The sequence below is a fragment of the Heptranchias perlo genome, chromosome 39 (genome assembly GCF_035084215.1).
Source record: "Heptranchias perlo isolate sHepPer1 chromosome 39, sHepPer1.hap1, whole genome shotgun sequence".
NCBI lineage: Eukaryota > Metazoa > Chordata > Chondrichthyes > Hexanchiformes > Hexanchidae > Heptranchias > Heptranchias perlo.
This window is the reverse complement of record NC_090363.1, coordinates 90,980-108,089: the sequence shown is the minus strand read 5'-3', so window position 1 is coordinate 108,089 and position 17,110 is coordinate 90,980. Positions and strand designations below refer to the sequence as shown.

The window sequence follows — 17,110 nt, the reverse complement described above, 5'->3', positions numbered from 1 at the left end:
CTTTTCGGTAAATAGTGGCTGCAGTCAATTAATATTGATTCAGGGGACTGTGTAACGTGGTTGTAAGTTTCAGGCCGCAGGCCAGGTGGTTTTAAAATTGTTTTGATCTTTATCAGTGGCATCTGTGCAGATGACAAGTTAAAGCAACCTTCGACTGCACAAAATGAAGAAGGAAGTCACCGAATATAAAAAGTACAATGAGCTCATTCAAGGAAGTGAAATCAACTTACGATTTACAGTTAGAAAGATTGAGCATTTAGTCGATTTCCCATCTGATGTCGTCACTTCAAGTTCATAAGTCCCTTCATCCGTCATTTGTATGTTTTTAAGGGACAATTCTGCATTGGACTTAGAGAAATTCACTCGTTTTTTAAAGGCCTCTGAGATGTATGGGAAAGAGGAGCTGGGTGAGAATGTGAGGATTGAACTCGGTGCCTTGCGAATTACACGCCACTCCAAATTAAATACTTCACTTGGCCGACTGATGTTGTGCTTTAGAGGTAGAAGCACAGTCTGGTCAATGATTCCGTTCATTACGTTCTGTTGGGTATCTGCTAAAACAGTCCCTTTGCCTATAAAAAAAAGTGTTTACACAACTAGATACAATGCACAGAATGTTCACAGCCCTCTGTAATATTCAGTTCTTTCAGTAACTGACAAAATGTTGTTTCTGTTCGAAGAGGTCACTTTTGTATGCACTAAGTTCACGCTGGGTCAGTAACCTGTTTTGCCTCCATTGTTTATATTAAGAATTTCCACGTCAACTTTGTTTGAATGATTAAAACTTCCTCTTCTCTATTCTGTTTCAACAATAATCTTTAGCCCTCTCTGAGAAGCATGTCCCATTGCACTCATATAGCGTCCTTACCCCAGCAAAACATGTCAAGGTGTTTCACAAAGTGGGGATCAGAACAAGCAGGAGTAAAGCGAGAAATTGCATCGTGCAACTTTATCATGTCCTCAGGATATCCAAAGCATTTTACAGGCAATGGACTCTTTTTAAAGTGCAGTCACTGTTGTCATGTAGACAAATGTAGCAGCCAATTTGTGCACAACAAGATCCCACAAACATCATCTGATTTGGTGATGTTGGTTGAGCAATAAATGTTGACCAAGAAACCAGAAGAACTCTCTGCTTACAGGCCTAACGTCGGTGGTGGGGAAACTTTTAGAGACAATAATCCTGGGCAAAATTAGTTGGCACTTGGAAAAGTCTGGGCTAATAAATGAAAGTCAGCACGGATTTGTTAAAGGAAAATGATGTTTGACTAACTTGATTGAGTTCTTTGATGAAGTAACGGAGAGGGTTGATGAGGGTAGTGTGGTTGATGTTGTGTATGTGGACTTTCAAAAGGTATTTGATAAAGTACCACATAATAGACTGGTTAGCAAAATTAAAGCCCATGGGATTAAAGGGACAGAGGCAGTGTGGATATTAAATTGGCCAAAGGACAGAAAGCAGAGAGTAGCGGTGAATGGTTGTTTTTCAGACTGGAGGGTGTGGTATTCCCCAGGGGTCAGTATTAGGACCACTGCTCTTTTTGATATATATTAATGATCTGGACTTGGGTATAAAGGGTATAATTTCAAAGTTTGCAGATGACACAAAACTCGGAAATGCAGTAAACAATGTGGAGGATAGTAACAGACTTCAGGAGGACAGAGACAGACTGGTGAAATGGGCAGACACTCCCCAACCAGCGGAAATAATTTCTTTCTATCTACACTTAATATCTTGAAGACTTGGATCAAATCAACCCGTAACCTTCTAAATTCCAAGGAACACAACCCTAGTTTGTGTAATCTCTCCTCGTAATTTAACCCTTGGAGTCCAGGTATCATTCTAGTAAATCTGCGCTGTACTCCCTCCAAGGCCAATATATCCTTCCTAAGGTGAAGCGCCCAGAACTGAAAACAGCACTCCAGGTGGGCTCTAACCAGGGCTTTGTATAGCTGTAGCATAACTTCTACCCCCTTGTATTCTAGCCCTCTAGATATAAAGGCCAGCAGCATTCCATTAGCCTTTTTGATTATTTTCTGTACCTGTCCGTGACATTTTAATGATCGATGTACATGGGCCCCTAAGTCTCTTTGGACCTCCATTGTTTCGAGCTTTTCACCATTTAGAAAGTACTCTGGTCTATCCTTTTTAGGTCCAAAGTGGGTGACCTCACACTTGCCTACACTGAGATCCATTTGCCACAGTTTTGCCCATTCACTTGATCTATTAATGACTCTGTAATTTTATGCTTCCATCGACACTGCTTACAATGCTGCCTATCTTTGTGACATCTGCAGACTTTGATGTGTGGCTCTCTATCACGTCATTTAAGTTAATAAATACAGTGAATAGTTGAGGCCCCAACGCAGATCCCTGGGGACACCACTGGTCACATCCTGCCTATTTTAAAACCTGCCCATTATCCCTACACTCTGTCTCCTGCCGCTCAGCCAATTTCCTAACCAGGTCAATAATTTGCCCTCAATTCCACGAACTTCAACTTCAGCTAATAGCCTCTTATGAGGGATTTTATCGAATGCCTTCTAGAAGTCCATATAAACAACATCCATACACATTCCCCTGTCCATTATTTTAATCACCTCTTCAAAAAATTCAATCAGGTTCGTCAAGCATGACCTACCCTTTACAAATCCATGCTGGCTCTCTCTGATCAGCTGAAAATTTTCAAGGTGTTCAGTCTATCCTTAGTTACAGACTCTAGTGATTTCCCGACAACAGATGTTAGGCTAACTGGTCTATAATTCCGTGGTTTCCCTCTCTCATCTTTCTTAAATAGCGGAGTGACATGTGCAATTTTCCAATCTAAAGGAACGATTCCTGAAGTGAGAGAACTTTGGAAGATTATAGTTAGGGCATCTGCATTGTCCTGACCTACTTCCTTTAAAATCCTGGGATGGAAACCTTCCGGTCCTGGGGATCTGACACTCTTTAATGCCATTATTTTCTTCATTACTGTTAATTTGCTTACATTAATTATGGTGAGTCCCCGTCCCTGATTCAAAATTAGTTTTCTTGGGGTGTCCAGCATGCTATCTCTTCCTCTACTGTAAATACTGACGCAAAATCCTGGAACTCCCTTCTTAACAGCACTGTGGGAGAACCTTCACCACACGGACTGCAGCGGTTCAAGAAGGCAGCTCACCATCACCTTCTCAAGGGCAATTAGGGATGGGCAATAAATGCCGGCCTCGCCAGCGACGCCCACATCCCATGAACGAACAAAAAAAAAGTAATCATTTAACATGTCTGCTATTTCCTTAATTTCATTTATAATATCCCCATTATCAGTTTTTAAGGGGCCCACATCGCTCTTGACCACCCTCTTTTTCCTAATATAAACTTGCAGAATGGGTAGGTAATTGGCAAATTAATTTCAATACAGGTAAGTGTGAGGTGGTGCATTTTGGTAGGAGTAAGGAGGCCACATACTGCTTGGACAATAAGAGTCTAAATGGGATAGAAGAGCAGGGGGATTGGGGGGTACAGATACACAAATCACTAAAAGTAGCAACATGTTTAGTAAGGTCATAAAAAAGGCAAATCAAGCACTGGGGTTCATTTCTAGAGGGATAGAATTGAAAAGCAGAGAAGTTATGTTAAACTTGTATAGAACCTTGGTTAGACCACACTTGGAGTACTGTGCACAGTTCTGGTCTCCATATTGTAAAAAGGATATATATTGGAGAAGGTGCAAAAAAGATTCACAAGGATGATACCAGAACTGAAAAGATATACTTATCAGGAAAGGCTGAACAGGCTGGGGCTCTTTTCTCTAGAAAAGAGAAGGCTGAGGGGTGACCTAATGGACGTCCTTAAGATAATGCTAGGGTTTGATAGGGTAGATGTAGAGAAGATGTTTTGGCTTGTGGGGGAGTCCAAAGCTAGAGGCCAGAAATAGAAAATAGTCACTAATAAATGCAATATTTCAGGAGAAACTTCTTTACCCAGAGAGTGGTTAGAATGTGGAACTTGCTACCACAAGGAGTAGTTGAGGCAAATAGCATAGATCCATTAAAGGGGAAGCTTGATAAGCACAGGAGGGGGAAAGGAATAGAAGGATATCCTGATAGGGTGAGATAAAGTAGGGAGGGAGGAAGTTCCTGTGGAGCATAAACACCGGCATGGAGCAGTTGGGCCGAATGGCCTGTTTCTGTGCTGTAGTTTCACTATAACTTGATGTGTCTTACTATCTTGATTCAGGAATTGTCCCAATGCTTTGGTAAATTGCCAATGTCACTTCACTATTTAAGAAGGGTAGAAGAGAGAAACTAGGAAATTCTAGGCCTATTGGTCTAATGTCTGTTGTGGGGAAGTTACTAGAATCTGTTACTAGGGACAGAGTGACTGAGCACTTGGACAGAGAGAGCTGGCGTGGATTTATAAAGGGTAAATCAAATCTAACCTTTTGCAATTTTTTGAGGTCACTAACGTGGTAGATAAGGGAGTGTCTATTGATGTTATTTATATGAACTTCTAGAAGGCATTCGATAAGGTGGCGCACAAACAACTATTAATAAAAATGAGAGAGCATGGAATTGGAGGCAGCCAATTGATATGGGTAGCGAATTGGTTAGGAGATAGGAGAGAGAGAGTAGGGATAATGGGCATGTACTCAAATTGGCAGGATGTGACTAGTGGTATCCCCCAGAGATCTGTACTGGAGCCTCAGATTTACATTATATTTATAAATGACTTATAAGATAAATTCAGTAACATTTGTAGAAGTCATATGATTAGATGTCACATGGTCAGGTGTCATATGGTCAAAACATCACGTGATTAAACCTCCAGGAATGCCTCCAACCATAGTTGGCAACCCTAGTCCCACCATGGCCTACATGTGACTCCAGTCCCACCCGTTCCAGTCCAGCCTACACATAGCTCCTGTCCCAACCATTCCAGTCTGGCCTACACGTGACTCCCGTTCCAGTCTGGCCCACACATGACTCCTGTCCCACCCGTTCCAATCTGGCCTACATGTGACTCCCGTCCCACCCGTTCCAATCTGGCCCACACATGACTCCCGTCCCACCCGTTCCAATCTGGCCTACAGGTGACTCCCATTCCACCCGTTCCAGTCTGGCCCACATATGACTCCTGTCCCAACCATTCCAGTCTGGCCTACACGTGACTCCCGTTCCAGTCTGGCCCACACATGACTCCTGTCCCACCCGTTCCAGTCTGGCCCACATATGACTCCTGTCCCAACCATTCCAGTCTGGCCGACACGTGACTCCCGTTCCAGTCTGGCCCACACATGACTCCTGTCCCACCCGTTCCAGTCTGGCCCACATATGACTCTCATCCCTCCCGTTCCAATCTGGCCTACACATGACTCCTGTCCCACCCATTCCAATCTGGCCTACACTTGACTCCCGTCCCATCCATTCCAATCTGGCCTACACTTGACTCCCGTCCCATCCATTCCAATCTGGCCTACACTTGACTCCCGTCCCATCCATTCCAATCTGGCCTGCACTTGACTCCCGTCCCACCTGTTCCAGTCTGGCCCACACATGACTCCCGTCCAACCCGTTCCAGTCTGGCCCACACATGACTCCCGTCCAACCTGTTCCAGTCTGGCCCACGCATGACTCCCGTCCCATCCGTTCCAATCTGGCCTACACATGACTCCTGTTGCACCCATTCCAGTCTGGCCTACACATGACTCCCGTCCAACCCGTTCCAGTCTGGCCCACACATGACTCCCGTCCAACCCGTTCCAATCTGGCCCACGCATGACTCCTGTTCCACCCATTCCAGTCTGGCCCACACATGACTCCCATCCCACCCATTCCAGTCTGGCCCACACATGACTCCCATCCCACCCGTTCCATTCTGGCCAAACGGCCCCTCGAACCTGCTCCGCCATTCAATAAGATCATGGCTGATCTTCAACCTCAACTCCACTTTCCTGCCTGATCCCCATAATCCCTTGATTCCCTTGGAGCCAAAAATCTATCGATCTCAGCCTTGAATATACTCAACGACTCAGCATCACAGCCCACTGGGTAGAGAATTCCAAAGATTCACAACCCTCTGAGTGAAGAAATTTTTCCTCGTCTCAGTCCTAAATGGCCGACCTCTTATCCTGAGACTATGCCCCCTAGTTCTAGACCCTCCAGCCAGGGGAAACAGCCTCTCAGCATCTATTTTGTCAAGCCCTCTAAGAATCTTGCATGTTTCAACAAGATCACCTCTCATTCTTCTAAACTCCAGAGATTATTGGTCCATACTACTCAATCTCTCCTCATAGGACAACCCTCTCATCCCAGGAATCAATCTAATGAACCTTTGTTGCATTGCCTCTAAGGCAAGTATATCCTTCCTTAGGTAAGGAAACCAAAACTGTACACAGTACTCCAGTTGTGGTCTAACCAAAGCCCCGAACAATTGCAGCAAGACTTCCTTATGCTTGTACTCCAACCCCCTTGCAATAAAGGCCAACATGCCATTTGCCTTCCTAATTGCTTGCTGTACCTGCATGTTAACTTTCTGTGTTTCATGTACAAGGACACCCAAATCCCTCTGAACACCAACATTTAATAGTTTCTCACCATTTAAAAAATATTCTGTTTTTCTATTCTTTCTACCAAAGTGAATAACCTCACATTTCCCGACAGCTGTGTCCTCCTCACAGCTTACTTTCTCACCTAGCTTTGCATCGTCAGCAAACTTGGATACATTACACTCGGTCTCTTCATCTAAGTCATTAATATAGATTGTAAATAGCTGAGGCCCAAGCACTGATCCTTGCAGCACCCCACTAGTTACAGCCTGACAACCTGAGAATGACCTGTTTATTCCTACGCTCTCTTTTCTGTCCGTTAACCAATCCTCTATCCATGCTAATATATTACCCCAAATCCCATGAGCCCTTATCTTGTTAAACAATCTTTTATGTGGCACCTTATTGAATGCCACTTGAAAATCCAAATATACGACATCCACTGGTTCCCCTTTATCTATCCTGCTAGTTACATCCTCAAAAACTCTAATAAATTTGTCAAACACAATTTCCCTTTCATAAAACCATGTTGACTCTGCCTAATCATATTATGATTTTCTAAGTGCCCTGTTACCACTTCCTTAATAATGGATTCCAGCATTTTCCCGACGACTGATGTCAGGCTAACTGGCCTGTAATTCCCTGTTTTCAGGCTAACTGGCCTGTAGTTCCCTGTTTTCTCTCTCCCTCCTTTCTTGAACAGCGGGGTAATATTTTGTACTCTGTTAATAAAGCCCAGGATCCCGTATGCTTTTTTTTAACAGCCTTCTCAACTTGTCCTGCCACCTTCAAAGATTTGTGTACATAAACCCCCAGGTCTCTCTGTTTCTGCACCCCCTTTAAAATTGTACCATTTAGTTTATATTGCCTCTCCTCATTCTTCCTACCAAAATGTATCACTTCACATTTCACTGCGTTAAATTTCATCCTGCCATGTGTCTGCCCATTTCACCAGTCTGTCTCTGTCCTCCTGAAGTCTGTTACTATCCGCCTCACTATTTACTACATTTCCGAGTTTCGTGTCATCTGCAAACTTTGAAATTATACCCTCTATACCCAAGTCCAGGTTATTGATATATATCAAAAAGAGCAGTGATCCTATTACTGACCCGTGGGGAACACCACTGTATACTTCGCTCCAGTCTGAAATACAACCGTTCACCACAACTATAGAACCATAGAAAAGATACAGCACAGAAGGGGGCCATTCGGCCCATCGTGTCCGCGCCGGCTCGAAGAACAACCAGGTGCCCAACTCTCTGCTTTCTGTCTCTCTGCCAATTTTGTATCCACGCTGCCTCTGTCCCTTTAATCCCATGGGCTTTAATTTTACTAACAAGTCTATTATGTGGCACTTTATCAAATGCCTTGTGAAAGTCCATATACACAACATTAACCACACTACCCTCATCAACCCTCTCCATTACTTCATCAAAGAACTCAATCAAGTTCGCCAAACATGATTTTCTTTACTTTAGAGTGGTTAGAGTTCTTGGATTAGGGACCATAAAGGAGATCTGCTCAAGGAAGCATTGGGCGTGGCCGAGGTACTAAATGAGCACTTTCCATCTGTCTTTACCAAGGAAGGAGATGCTGCCAGAGTCTCAGTAAAGGAAGATATAGTTAAGATACTGGATGGGCTAAAAATTGAGAAAGAAGAGCTACTAGAAAGGCTAGTTGTACGTAAAGTAGATAAGTCACCCAGTCCGGATGGGATGCATCCTAGGATGCTGAGGGAAGTAAGGGTGGAAATTGCGGAGCTGCTGGCCATAATCTTCCAAACATCCTTAGATACGGGGGTGGTGCCAGAGGACTGGAGAATTGCAAATGTTACACCGTTGTTCAAAAAAGGGTGTAAGGATAAACCCATGGACTACAGGCCAGTCAGTTTAACCTCAGTGGTGGGGAAACTTTTGGAAACGATAATCCGGGACATAATTAACAGTCACTTGGACGAGTGTGGATTAATTAGGGAAAGCCAGTACGGATTCGTTAAAGGCAAATCGTGTTTAACCAACTTGATAGAGTTTTTTGATGAGGTAACAGAGAGGGTTGATGAGGGCAATGCAGCTGATGTGGTGTATATGGATTTTCAAAAAGCGTTTGATAAAGTGCCACATGGTAGGCTTGCTACTAAGATTGCGGCCCATGGAATAAAGGGGGCAATAGCAACATGGATACAGAATTGGCCAAATGACAAGAGATTAGTGGTGAATGGTTGTTTTTCGGACTGGAGGGAGGTGTACAGTGGTGTTCCCCAGGGGTCGGTGCTGGGACCACTGCTTTTCTTGATATATATTAATGATTTGGACTTGGGAGTATAGGGCACAATTTCAAAATTTGCGGATGACACAAAACTTGGAAGGGTAGTGAACAGTGAGGAGGATAGTGATAGACTTCAAGAGGATATAGACAGGCTGGTGGAATGGGCGGACACGTGGCAGATGAAGTTTAACATGGAAAAATGCAAAGTGATGCATTTCGGTAGGAAAAATGAGGAGCGGCAATATAAACTAGAGGGCACAACTCTAAAAGGGGTACAGGAACAGAGAGATCTGGGGGTATATGTGCACAAATCATTGAAGGTGGCAGGGCAGGTTAAGAAAGCGGTTAAAAAAACATACTGGATCCTGGGCTTTATAAATAAACACATAGCGTACAAAAGTATGGAAGTCATGATGAACGTTTATAAAACACTGGTTCGGCCACAACTGGAGTATTGTGTCCAGTTCTGGGCACCGCACTTTAGGAAGGATGTGAAGGCCTTAGAGAGGGTGTAGAAGAGATTTACTAGAATGATTCCAGGGATGAGGGACTTCAGTTACGTGGATAGACTGGAGAAGCTGGGGTTGTTCTCCTTGGAACAGAGAAGGTTGAGAGGAGATTTGATCGAGGTTCAAAATCATGAAGGATCCAGACAGAGTAGATAGAGAGAAACTGTTCCCATTGGCGGAAGGGTCAAGAACCAGAGGACATAGATTTAAGGTGACTGGCAAAAGAACCAAAGGTGACATGAGGAAAAACTTTTTTACACAGCAAGTGGTTAGGATCTGGAATGCACTGCCCGAGGGGGTGATGGAGGCAGATTCAATCATGGCCTTCAAAAGGGAACTGGATAAGTAATTGAAATGAAAAAATGTGCAGGGCTACAGGGAAAGGGCGGGGCAGTGGGACTAACTGGATTGCTTTTTCATAGAGTCGAAGCAGACTCGAGGGGCCGAATGGCCTCCTTCCGTGCTGTAACCTTCTATGATTCTATGATTTTCCTTTAACAAATCCGTACTGATTAGCTTATACTTTTCCAAGTTCCAATTAATTTTGTCCCGGATTATTGAATCTAAAAATTTCCCCACCATCGATGTTAGGCTGACTTGCCTGTAATTGCCCCTTTTTTAACAGGGGTGTGACATTTGCAATCCTCCAGTCCTCTGGCTGCAAGTCCCATATCTAAGGAGGATTGGAAGATTTTGGCCAGAGCCTCCACAATTTCCACCCTTACTTCCCTCAGTAACCCAGGATGGATCCCATCTGGACTGTGTGACTTTTCTACTGTGAGTACTGCCAATCTTTTATGTACCTCCTCTTTATCTATTTTTATCCTGTCCAATATCGCTACCACTTCCTCCTTTACAACTACAATGGCAGCATCCTCTCTAGTGAAGACAGATGTGAAGTATTCATTTAGTACCTCAGCCATGCCCTCTGCCTCCACAAGAAGATCAAGAAGATCTTCTTCCTTTGATTACTCTTTTATTATTTATATATTTATAAAAGATGTTTGAGTTCCTTTTTATGTTAGTCACGAATCTATTCTAATAATCTACTCTCTTTGCCCCTCTTATTCCTTTTTTTGATCTCCTCTGTACGTTCTGTATTCAGCCTGGTTCTCTACTGTATTATGAACCTTACATTTGTCCTAAGCCTCCATTCTCTGTTTCATTTTAATCTCTGTATCTTTAGTCATCCAGGGAGTTCTAGCTTTGGATGCCCTTCCTTTCCCCCGTAGGAATGTGTCTATTCTGTCATTCACATTTAAAGGATAAATTAAAACCTTCTGCTGCAGAGGTCAGGAATCCGAGCTGGAAGCTTCCTGATCTCCTGGCTCGACTCCACACTGAGGATCGGCCTCTGGTTGTGATCAATCTGAACTACACTGGTGACAGCAGGAAGTGCGGGCTGGAGTTTCACACATTATCACTCCCACCAGCAGACTAACCTCAAGCAATTTCTTCGCACAGACTTAAACCTCAAACTGCCAGAAACACACCAGGTAAATACGGAGAAAACAAGAGCTAGCAAAACAGGAACTGAATTATAAACTTAGATCCCACCATCAAACCGCTTGTGGTATTAAGAACTTGAACTATTTTATCAAACTCAGCACCCTTTCTGACCTCTGACTCTGGGTTCTATGATCTGTCAATGCCCTAACGCCAGAGCTGTACCCGGGCCCTGTTCAGTACTGTGATACTGAGGAAATTATACCTTTCAATGTTAACTTCCCCCCATGGCTGGATGTGAAGTGGGTCATATCGTGCAAGGACTGAGCCCTGGAGCCACTCGTATTGTCCCCATTAATTGGCATCAAGCACAAGTTGCTGATACTAACAGACTTTGGGAATCGACTTTAAGACTTATCCACCAATGAGCTAACAGCCTGAACAAACGAGAGAGCAAGCAATATGGGCGTGAGGACCAATCACCACGATCACAATCAGACAAAATAAGATAATGTCTCGAGTCTTCACTGAGTGTCTGTATCCAGTAGGTCAAGTGACATCACAAATTCTCGACTAGTCCCTCTGCAGCAAACAGCCACAAGTCTGATATTTTGAGGGTCAGTTTCTGAGTTTGTGAAACAGAGACCCCCTCAAGCTTTCAGGAAAAGCCGGCAAAATAGACCCATTGTTTTAATTTAAAAATGACAAATCAATTCAATAATAACTTTCCCCAGCCATTATTACACTAGCTCTGTATTTGCTGAGAAACAGTGTGAGGAACAGTGTGAGAGCAAAGAGCAACAGTGTGAGAGCAACAATGTGAGAGGAACAGTGTGAGAGGAACAGTGAGTGAGGAACAGTGAGTGAGGAACAGTGTGTGAGGAACAGTGAGTGAGGAACAGTGAGTGAGGAACAGTGAGTGAGGAACAGTGAGTTAGGAACAGTGAGTGAGGAACAGTGAGTGAGGAACAGTGTGAGAGGAACAGTGTGAGAGGAACAGTGAGTGAGGAACAGTGTGAGAGGAACAGTGTGTGAGGAACAGTGAGTGAGGAACAGTGAGTGAGGAACAGTGAGTGAGGAACAGTGTGAGAGGAACAGTGAGTGAGGAACAGTGTGTGAGGAACAGTGAGTGAGGAACAGTGAGTGTCTGTATCCAGTAGGTCAAGTGACATCACAAATTCTCGACTAGTCCCTCTGCAGCAAACAGCCACAAGTCTGATATTTTGAGGGTCAGTTTCTGAGTTTGTGAAACAGAGACCCCCTCAAGCTTTCAGGAAAAGCCGGCAAAATAGACCCATTGTTTTAATTTAAAAATGACAAATCAATTCAATAATAACTTTCCCCAGCCATTATTACACTAGCTCTGTATTTGCTGAGAAACAGTGTGAGGAACAGTGTGAGAGCAAAGAGCAACAGTGTGAGAGCAACAATGTGAGAGGAACAGTGTGAGAGGAACAGTGAGTGAGGAACAGTGAGTGAGGAACAGTGTGTGAGGAACAGTGAGTGAGGAACAGTGAGTGAGGAACAGTGAGTGAGGAACAGTGAGTGAGGAACAGTGAGTGAGGAACAGTGAGTGAGGAACAGTGTGAGAGGAACAGTGAGTGAGGAACAGTGTGAGAGGAACAGTGTGTGAGGAACAGTGAGTGAGGAACAGTGAGTGAGGAACAGTGAGTGAGGAACAGTGTGAGAGGAACAGTGAGTGAGGAACAGTGTGAGAGGAACAGTGTGTGAGGAACAGTGAGTGAGGAACAGTGAGTGAGGAACAGTGAGTGAGGAACAGTGTGAGAGGAACAGTGAGTGAGGAACAGTGTGTGAGGAACAGTGAGTGAGGAACAGTGAGTGAGGAACAGTGTGAGAGGAACAGTGAGTGAGGAACAGTGTGAGAGGAACAGTGTGTGAGGAACAGTGTGTGAGGAACAGTGTGAGAGGAACAGTGAGTGAGGAACAGTGAGTGAGGAACAGTGAGTGAGGAACAGTGTGTGAGGAACAGTGTGAGAGGAACAGTGTGAGAGGAACAGTGAGTGAGGAACAGTGAGTGAGGAACAGTGAGTGAGGAACAGTGTGAGAGGAACAGTGAGTGAGGAACAGTGAGTGAGGAACAGTGTGAGAGGAACAGTGAGTGAGGAACAGTGTGTGAGGAACAGTGTGAGAGGAACAGTGAGTGAGGAACAGTGAGTGAGGAACAATGTGAGAGGAACAGTGAGTGAGGAACAGTGTGAGAGGAACAGTGAGTGAGGAACATTGTGAGAGGAACAGTGAGTGAGGAACAGTGTGAGAGGAACAGTGTGAGAGGAGCAGTGTGTGAGGAACAATGTGAGAGGAACAGTGTGAGAGGAACAGTGTGAGAGGAACAGTGTGTGAGGAACAGTGTGAGAGGAACAGTGAGTGAGGAACAGTGTGAGAGGAACAGTGTGAGAGGAACAGTGTGTGAGGAACAGTGTGAGAGGAACAGTGAGTGAGGAACAGTGTGAGAGGAACAGTGTGAGAGGAACAGTGAGTGAGGAACAGTGTGTGAGGAACAGTGTGTGAGGAACAGTGTGTGAGGAACAGTGTGAGAGGAACAGTGTGTGAGGAACAGTGTGTGAGGAACAATGTGAGAGGAACAGTGTGAGAGGAACAGTGTGTGAGGAACAGTGTGAGAGGAACAGTGAGTGAGGAAGAGTGTGAGAGGAACAGTGTGAGAGGAACAGTGTGAGAGGAACAGTGTGTGAGAGGAACAGTGTGAGAGGAACAGTGAGTGAGGAACAGTGTGAGAGGAACAATGTGAGAGGAACAGTGTGAGAGGAACAGTGAGTGAGGAAGAGTGTGAGAGGAACAGTGTGAGAGGAACAGTGTGAGAGGAACAGTGTGAGAGGAACAGTGTGTGAGGAACAGTGAGTGAGGAACAGTGTGAGAGGAACAGTGTGAGAGGAACAGTGTGAGAGGAACAGTGTGTGAGGAACAGTGAGTGAGGAACAGTGTGAGAGGAACAGTGTGAGAGGAACAGTGTGTGAGGAACAGTGTGAGAGGAACAGTGTGTGAGGAAGAGTGTGAGAGGAACAGTGTGTGAGGAACAGTGTGAGAGGAACAGTGTGAGAGGAACAGTGTGTGAGGAACAGTGAGTGAGGAACAGTGTGTGAGAGGAACAGTGTGAGAGGAACAGTGAGTGAGGAAGAGTGTGAGAGGAACAGTGTGTGAGGAACAGTGTGAGAGGAACAGTGTGAGAGGAACAATGTGAGAGGAACAGTGTGAGAGGAACAGTGAGTGAGGAAGAGTGTGAGAGGAACAGTGTGTGAGGAACAGTGTGAGAGGAACAGTGTGAGAGGAACAGTGTGTGAGGAACAGTGTGAGAGGAACAGTGTGAGAGGAACAGTGTGTGAGGAACAGTGCCTGAGGAACAGTGTGAGAGGAACAGTGTGAGAGGAACAGTGTGAGAGGAACAGTGTGAGAGGAACAGTGTGAGAGGAACAGTGTGTGAGGAACAGTGTGAGAGGAACAGTATGTGAGGAACAATGTGTGAGGAACAGTGTGAGAGGAACAGTGTGTGAGGAACAGTGCGAGAGGAACAGTGTGAGAGGAACAGTGTGTGAGGAACAGTGTGAGAGGAACAGTGTGAGAGGAACAGTGTGTGAGGAACAGTGTGAGAGGAACAGTGTGAGAGGAACAGTGTGAGAGGAACAGTGTGTGAGGAACAGTGTGAGAGGAACAGTGCGAGAGGAACAGTGTGAGAGGAACAGTGTGTGAGGAACAATGTGTGAGGAACAGTGTGAGAGGAACAGTGTGTGAGGAACAGTGTGAGAGGAACAGTGTGTGAGGAACAGTGTGAGAGGAACAGTGTGAGAGGAACAGTGTGAGAGGAACAGTGTGAGAGGAACAGTGAGTGAGGAACAGTGTGAGAGGAACAGTGAGTGAGGAACAGTGTGAGAGGAACAGTGTGAGAGGAACAGTGTGAGAGGAACAGTATGAGAGGAACAGTGTGTGAGGAACAGTGTGTGAGGAACAGTGTGAGAGGAACAGTGTGTGAGGAACAGTGTGTGAGGAACAGTGTGAGAGGAACAGTGACTGTGAGAGGAACAGTGTGAGCGGAACACTGTGAGAGGAACAGTGTGTGAGGAACAGTGTGTGAGGAACAGTGTGAGAGGAACAGTGTGTGAGGAACAGTGACTGTGAGAGGAACAGTGTGAGAGGAACAGTGTGTGAGGAACAGTGTGAGAGGAACAGTGTGAGAGGAACAGTGTGAGAGGAACAGTGTGAGAGGAACAGTGTGAGAGGAACAGTGTGAGAGGAACAGTGTGTGAGGAACAGTGAATGAGGAACAGTGAGTGAGGAACAGTGTGAGAGGAACAGTGAGTGAGGAACAGTGTGTGAGGAACAGTGTGAGAGGAACAGTGTGTGAGGAACAGTGTGAGAGGAACAGTATGAGAGGAACAGTGTGTGGGGAACAGTGTGAGAGGAACAGTGTGAGAGGAACAGTGTGAGAGGAACAGTGAGTGAGGAACAGTGTGAGAGGAACAGTGACTGAGGAACAGTGTGAGAGGAACAGTGTGAGAGGAACAGTGAGTGAGGAACAGTGTGAGAGGAACAGTGTGTGAGGAACAGTGTGTGAGGAACAGTGTGAGAGGAACAGTGTGTGAGGAACAGTGTGAGAGGAACAGTGTGTGAGGAACAGTGTGAGAGGAACAGTGTGAGAGGAACAGTGTGAGAGGAACAGTGAGTGAGGAACAGTGTGAGAGGAACAGTGACTGAGGAACAGTGTGAGAGGAACAGTGTGAGAGGAACAGTGAGTGAGGAACAGTGTGAGAGGAACAATGTGTGAGGAACAGTGTGTGAGGAACAGTGTGAGAGGAACAGTGTGTGAGGAACAGTGTGAGAGGAACAGTGTGAGAGGAACAGTGTGAGAGGAACAGTGAGTGAGGAACAGTGTGAGAGGAACAGTGAGTGAGGAACAGTGTGAGAGGAACAGTGTGTGAGGAACAGTGTGTGAGGAACAGTGTGAGAGGAACAGTGTGAGAGGAACAGTGTGTGAGGAACAGTGTGTGAGGAACAGTGTGAGAGGAACAGTGTGTGAGGAACAGTGTGAGAGGAACAGTGTGAGAGGAACAGTGAGTGAGGAACAGTGTGAGAGGAACAGTGTGAGAGGAACAGTGTGAGAGGAACAGTGTGAGAGGAACAGTGAGTGAGGAACAGTGTGAGAGGAACAGTGTGAGAGGAACAGTGAGTGAGGAACAGTGTGAGAGGAACAGTGTGTGAGGAACAGTTTGAGAGGAACAGTGTGAGAGGAACAGTGTGAGAGGAACAGTGTGAGAGGAACAGTGTGATAGGAACAGTGAGTGACGAACAGTGTGAGAGGAACAGTGTGTGAGGAACAGTGTGAGAGGAACAGTGTGTGAGGAACAATGTGAGAGGAACAGTGTGTGAGGAACAGTGTGAGAGGAACAGTGTGTGAGGAACAGTGTGATAGGAACAGTGAGTGAGGAACAGTGTGAGAGGAACAGTGTGTGAGGAACAATGTGAGAGGAACAGTGTGTGAGGAACAGTGAGTGAGGAACAGTGTGTGAGGAACAGTGTGTGAGGAACAGTGAGTGAGGAACAGTGTGTGAGGAACAGTGTGTGAGGAACAGTGTGAGAGGAACAGTGTGTGAGGAACAGTGAGTGAGGAACAGTGTGTGAGGAACAGTGTGTGAGGAACAGTGTGAGAGGAACAGTTTGTGAGGAACAGTGTGAGAGGAACATTGTGAGAGGAACAGTGTGTGAGGAACAGTGAATGAGGAACAGTGTGTGAGGAACAGTGTGTGAGGAACAGTGTGTGAGGAACAGTGTGTGAGGAACAGTGAGTGAGGAACAGTGTGTGAGGAACAGTGTGTGAGGAACAGTGTGAGAGGAACAGTTTGTGAGGAACAGTGTGAGAGGAACAGTGTGAGAGGAACAGTGTGTGAGGAACAGTGAATGAGGAACAGTGAGTGAGGAACAGTGTGAGAGGAACAGTGAGTGAGGAACAGTGTGAGAGGAACAGTGTGTGAGGAACAGTGAGTGAGGAACAGTGTGTGAGGAACAGTGAGTGATGAACAGTGTGTGAGGAACAGTGTGAGAGGAACAGTGTGTGAGGAACAGTGTGAGAGGAACAGTGTGAGAGGAACAGTGTGTGAGGAACAGTGTGTGAGGAACAGTGTGTGAGGAACAGTGAGTGAGGAACAGTGTGTGAGGAACAGTGTGTGAGGAACAGTGTGAGAGGAACAGTTTGTGAGGAACAGTGTGAGAGGAACAGTGTGAGAGGAACAGTGTGTGAGGAACAGTGAATGAGGAACAGTGAGTGAGGAACAGTGTGAGAGGAACAGTGAGTGAGGAACAGTGTGAGAGGAACAGTGTGTGAGGAACAGTGAG

The 17,110-nt window shown here is 45.5% G+C and overlaps 1 protein-coding gene across 2 annotated transcripts in view; it reads right to left on the bottom strand.

The window, feature by feature from the left end:
* Window positions 1-17,110, bottom strand: part of LOC137305031 (HEPACAM family member 2-like) — a 114,065-nt gene that overhangs the window by 32,688 nt on the left and 64,267 nt on the right. For both annotated transcript variants that reach the window (XM_067973798.1, XM_067973797.1), the window contains exon 2: window positions 231-572. In XM_067973798.1, coding sequence (XP_067829899.1) covers window positions 231-572 — 342 coding nt within the window. The remainder of the gene's footprint in view (window positions 1-230; window positions 573-17,110) is intronic.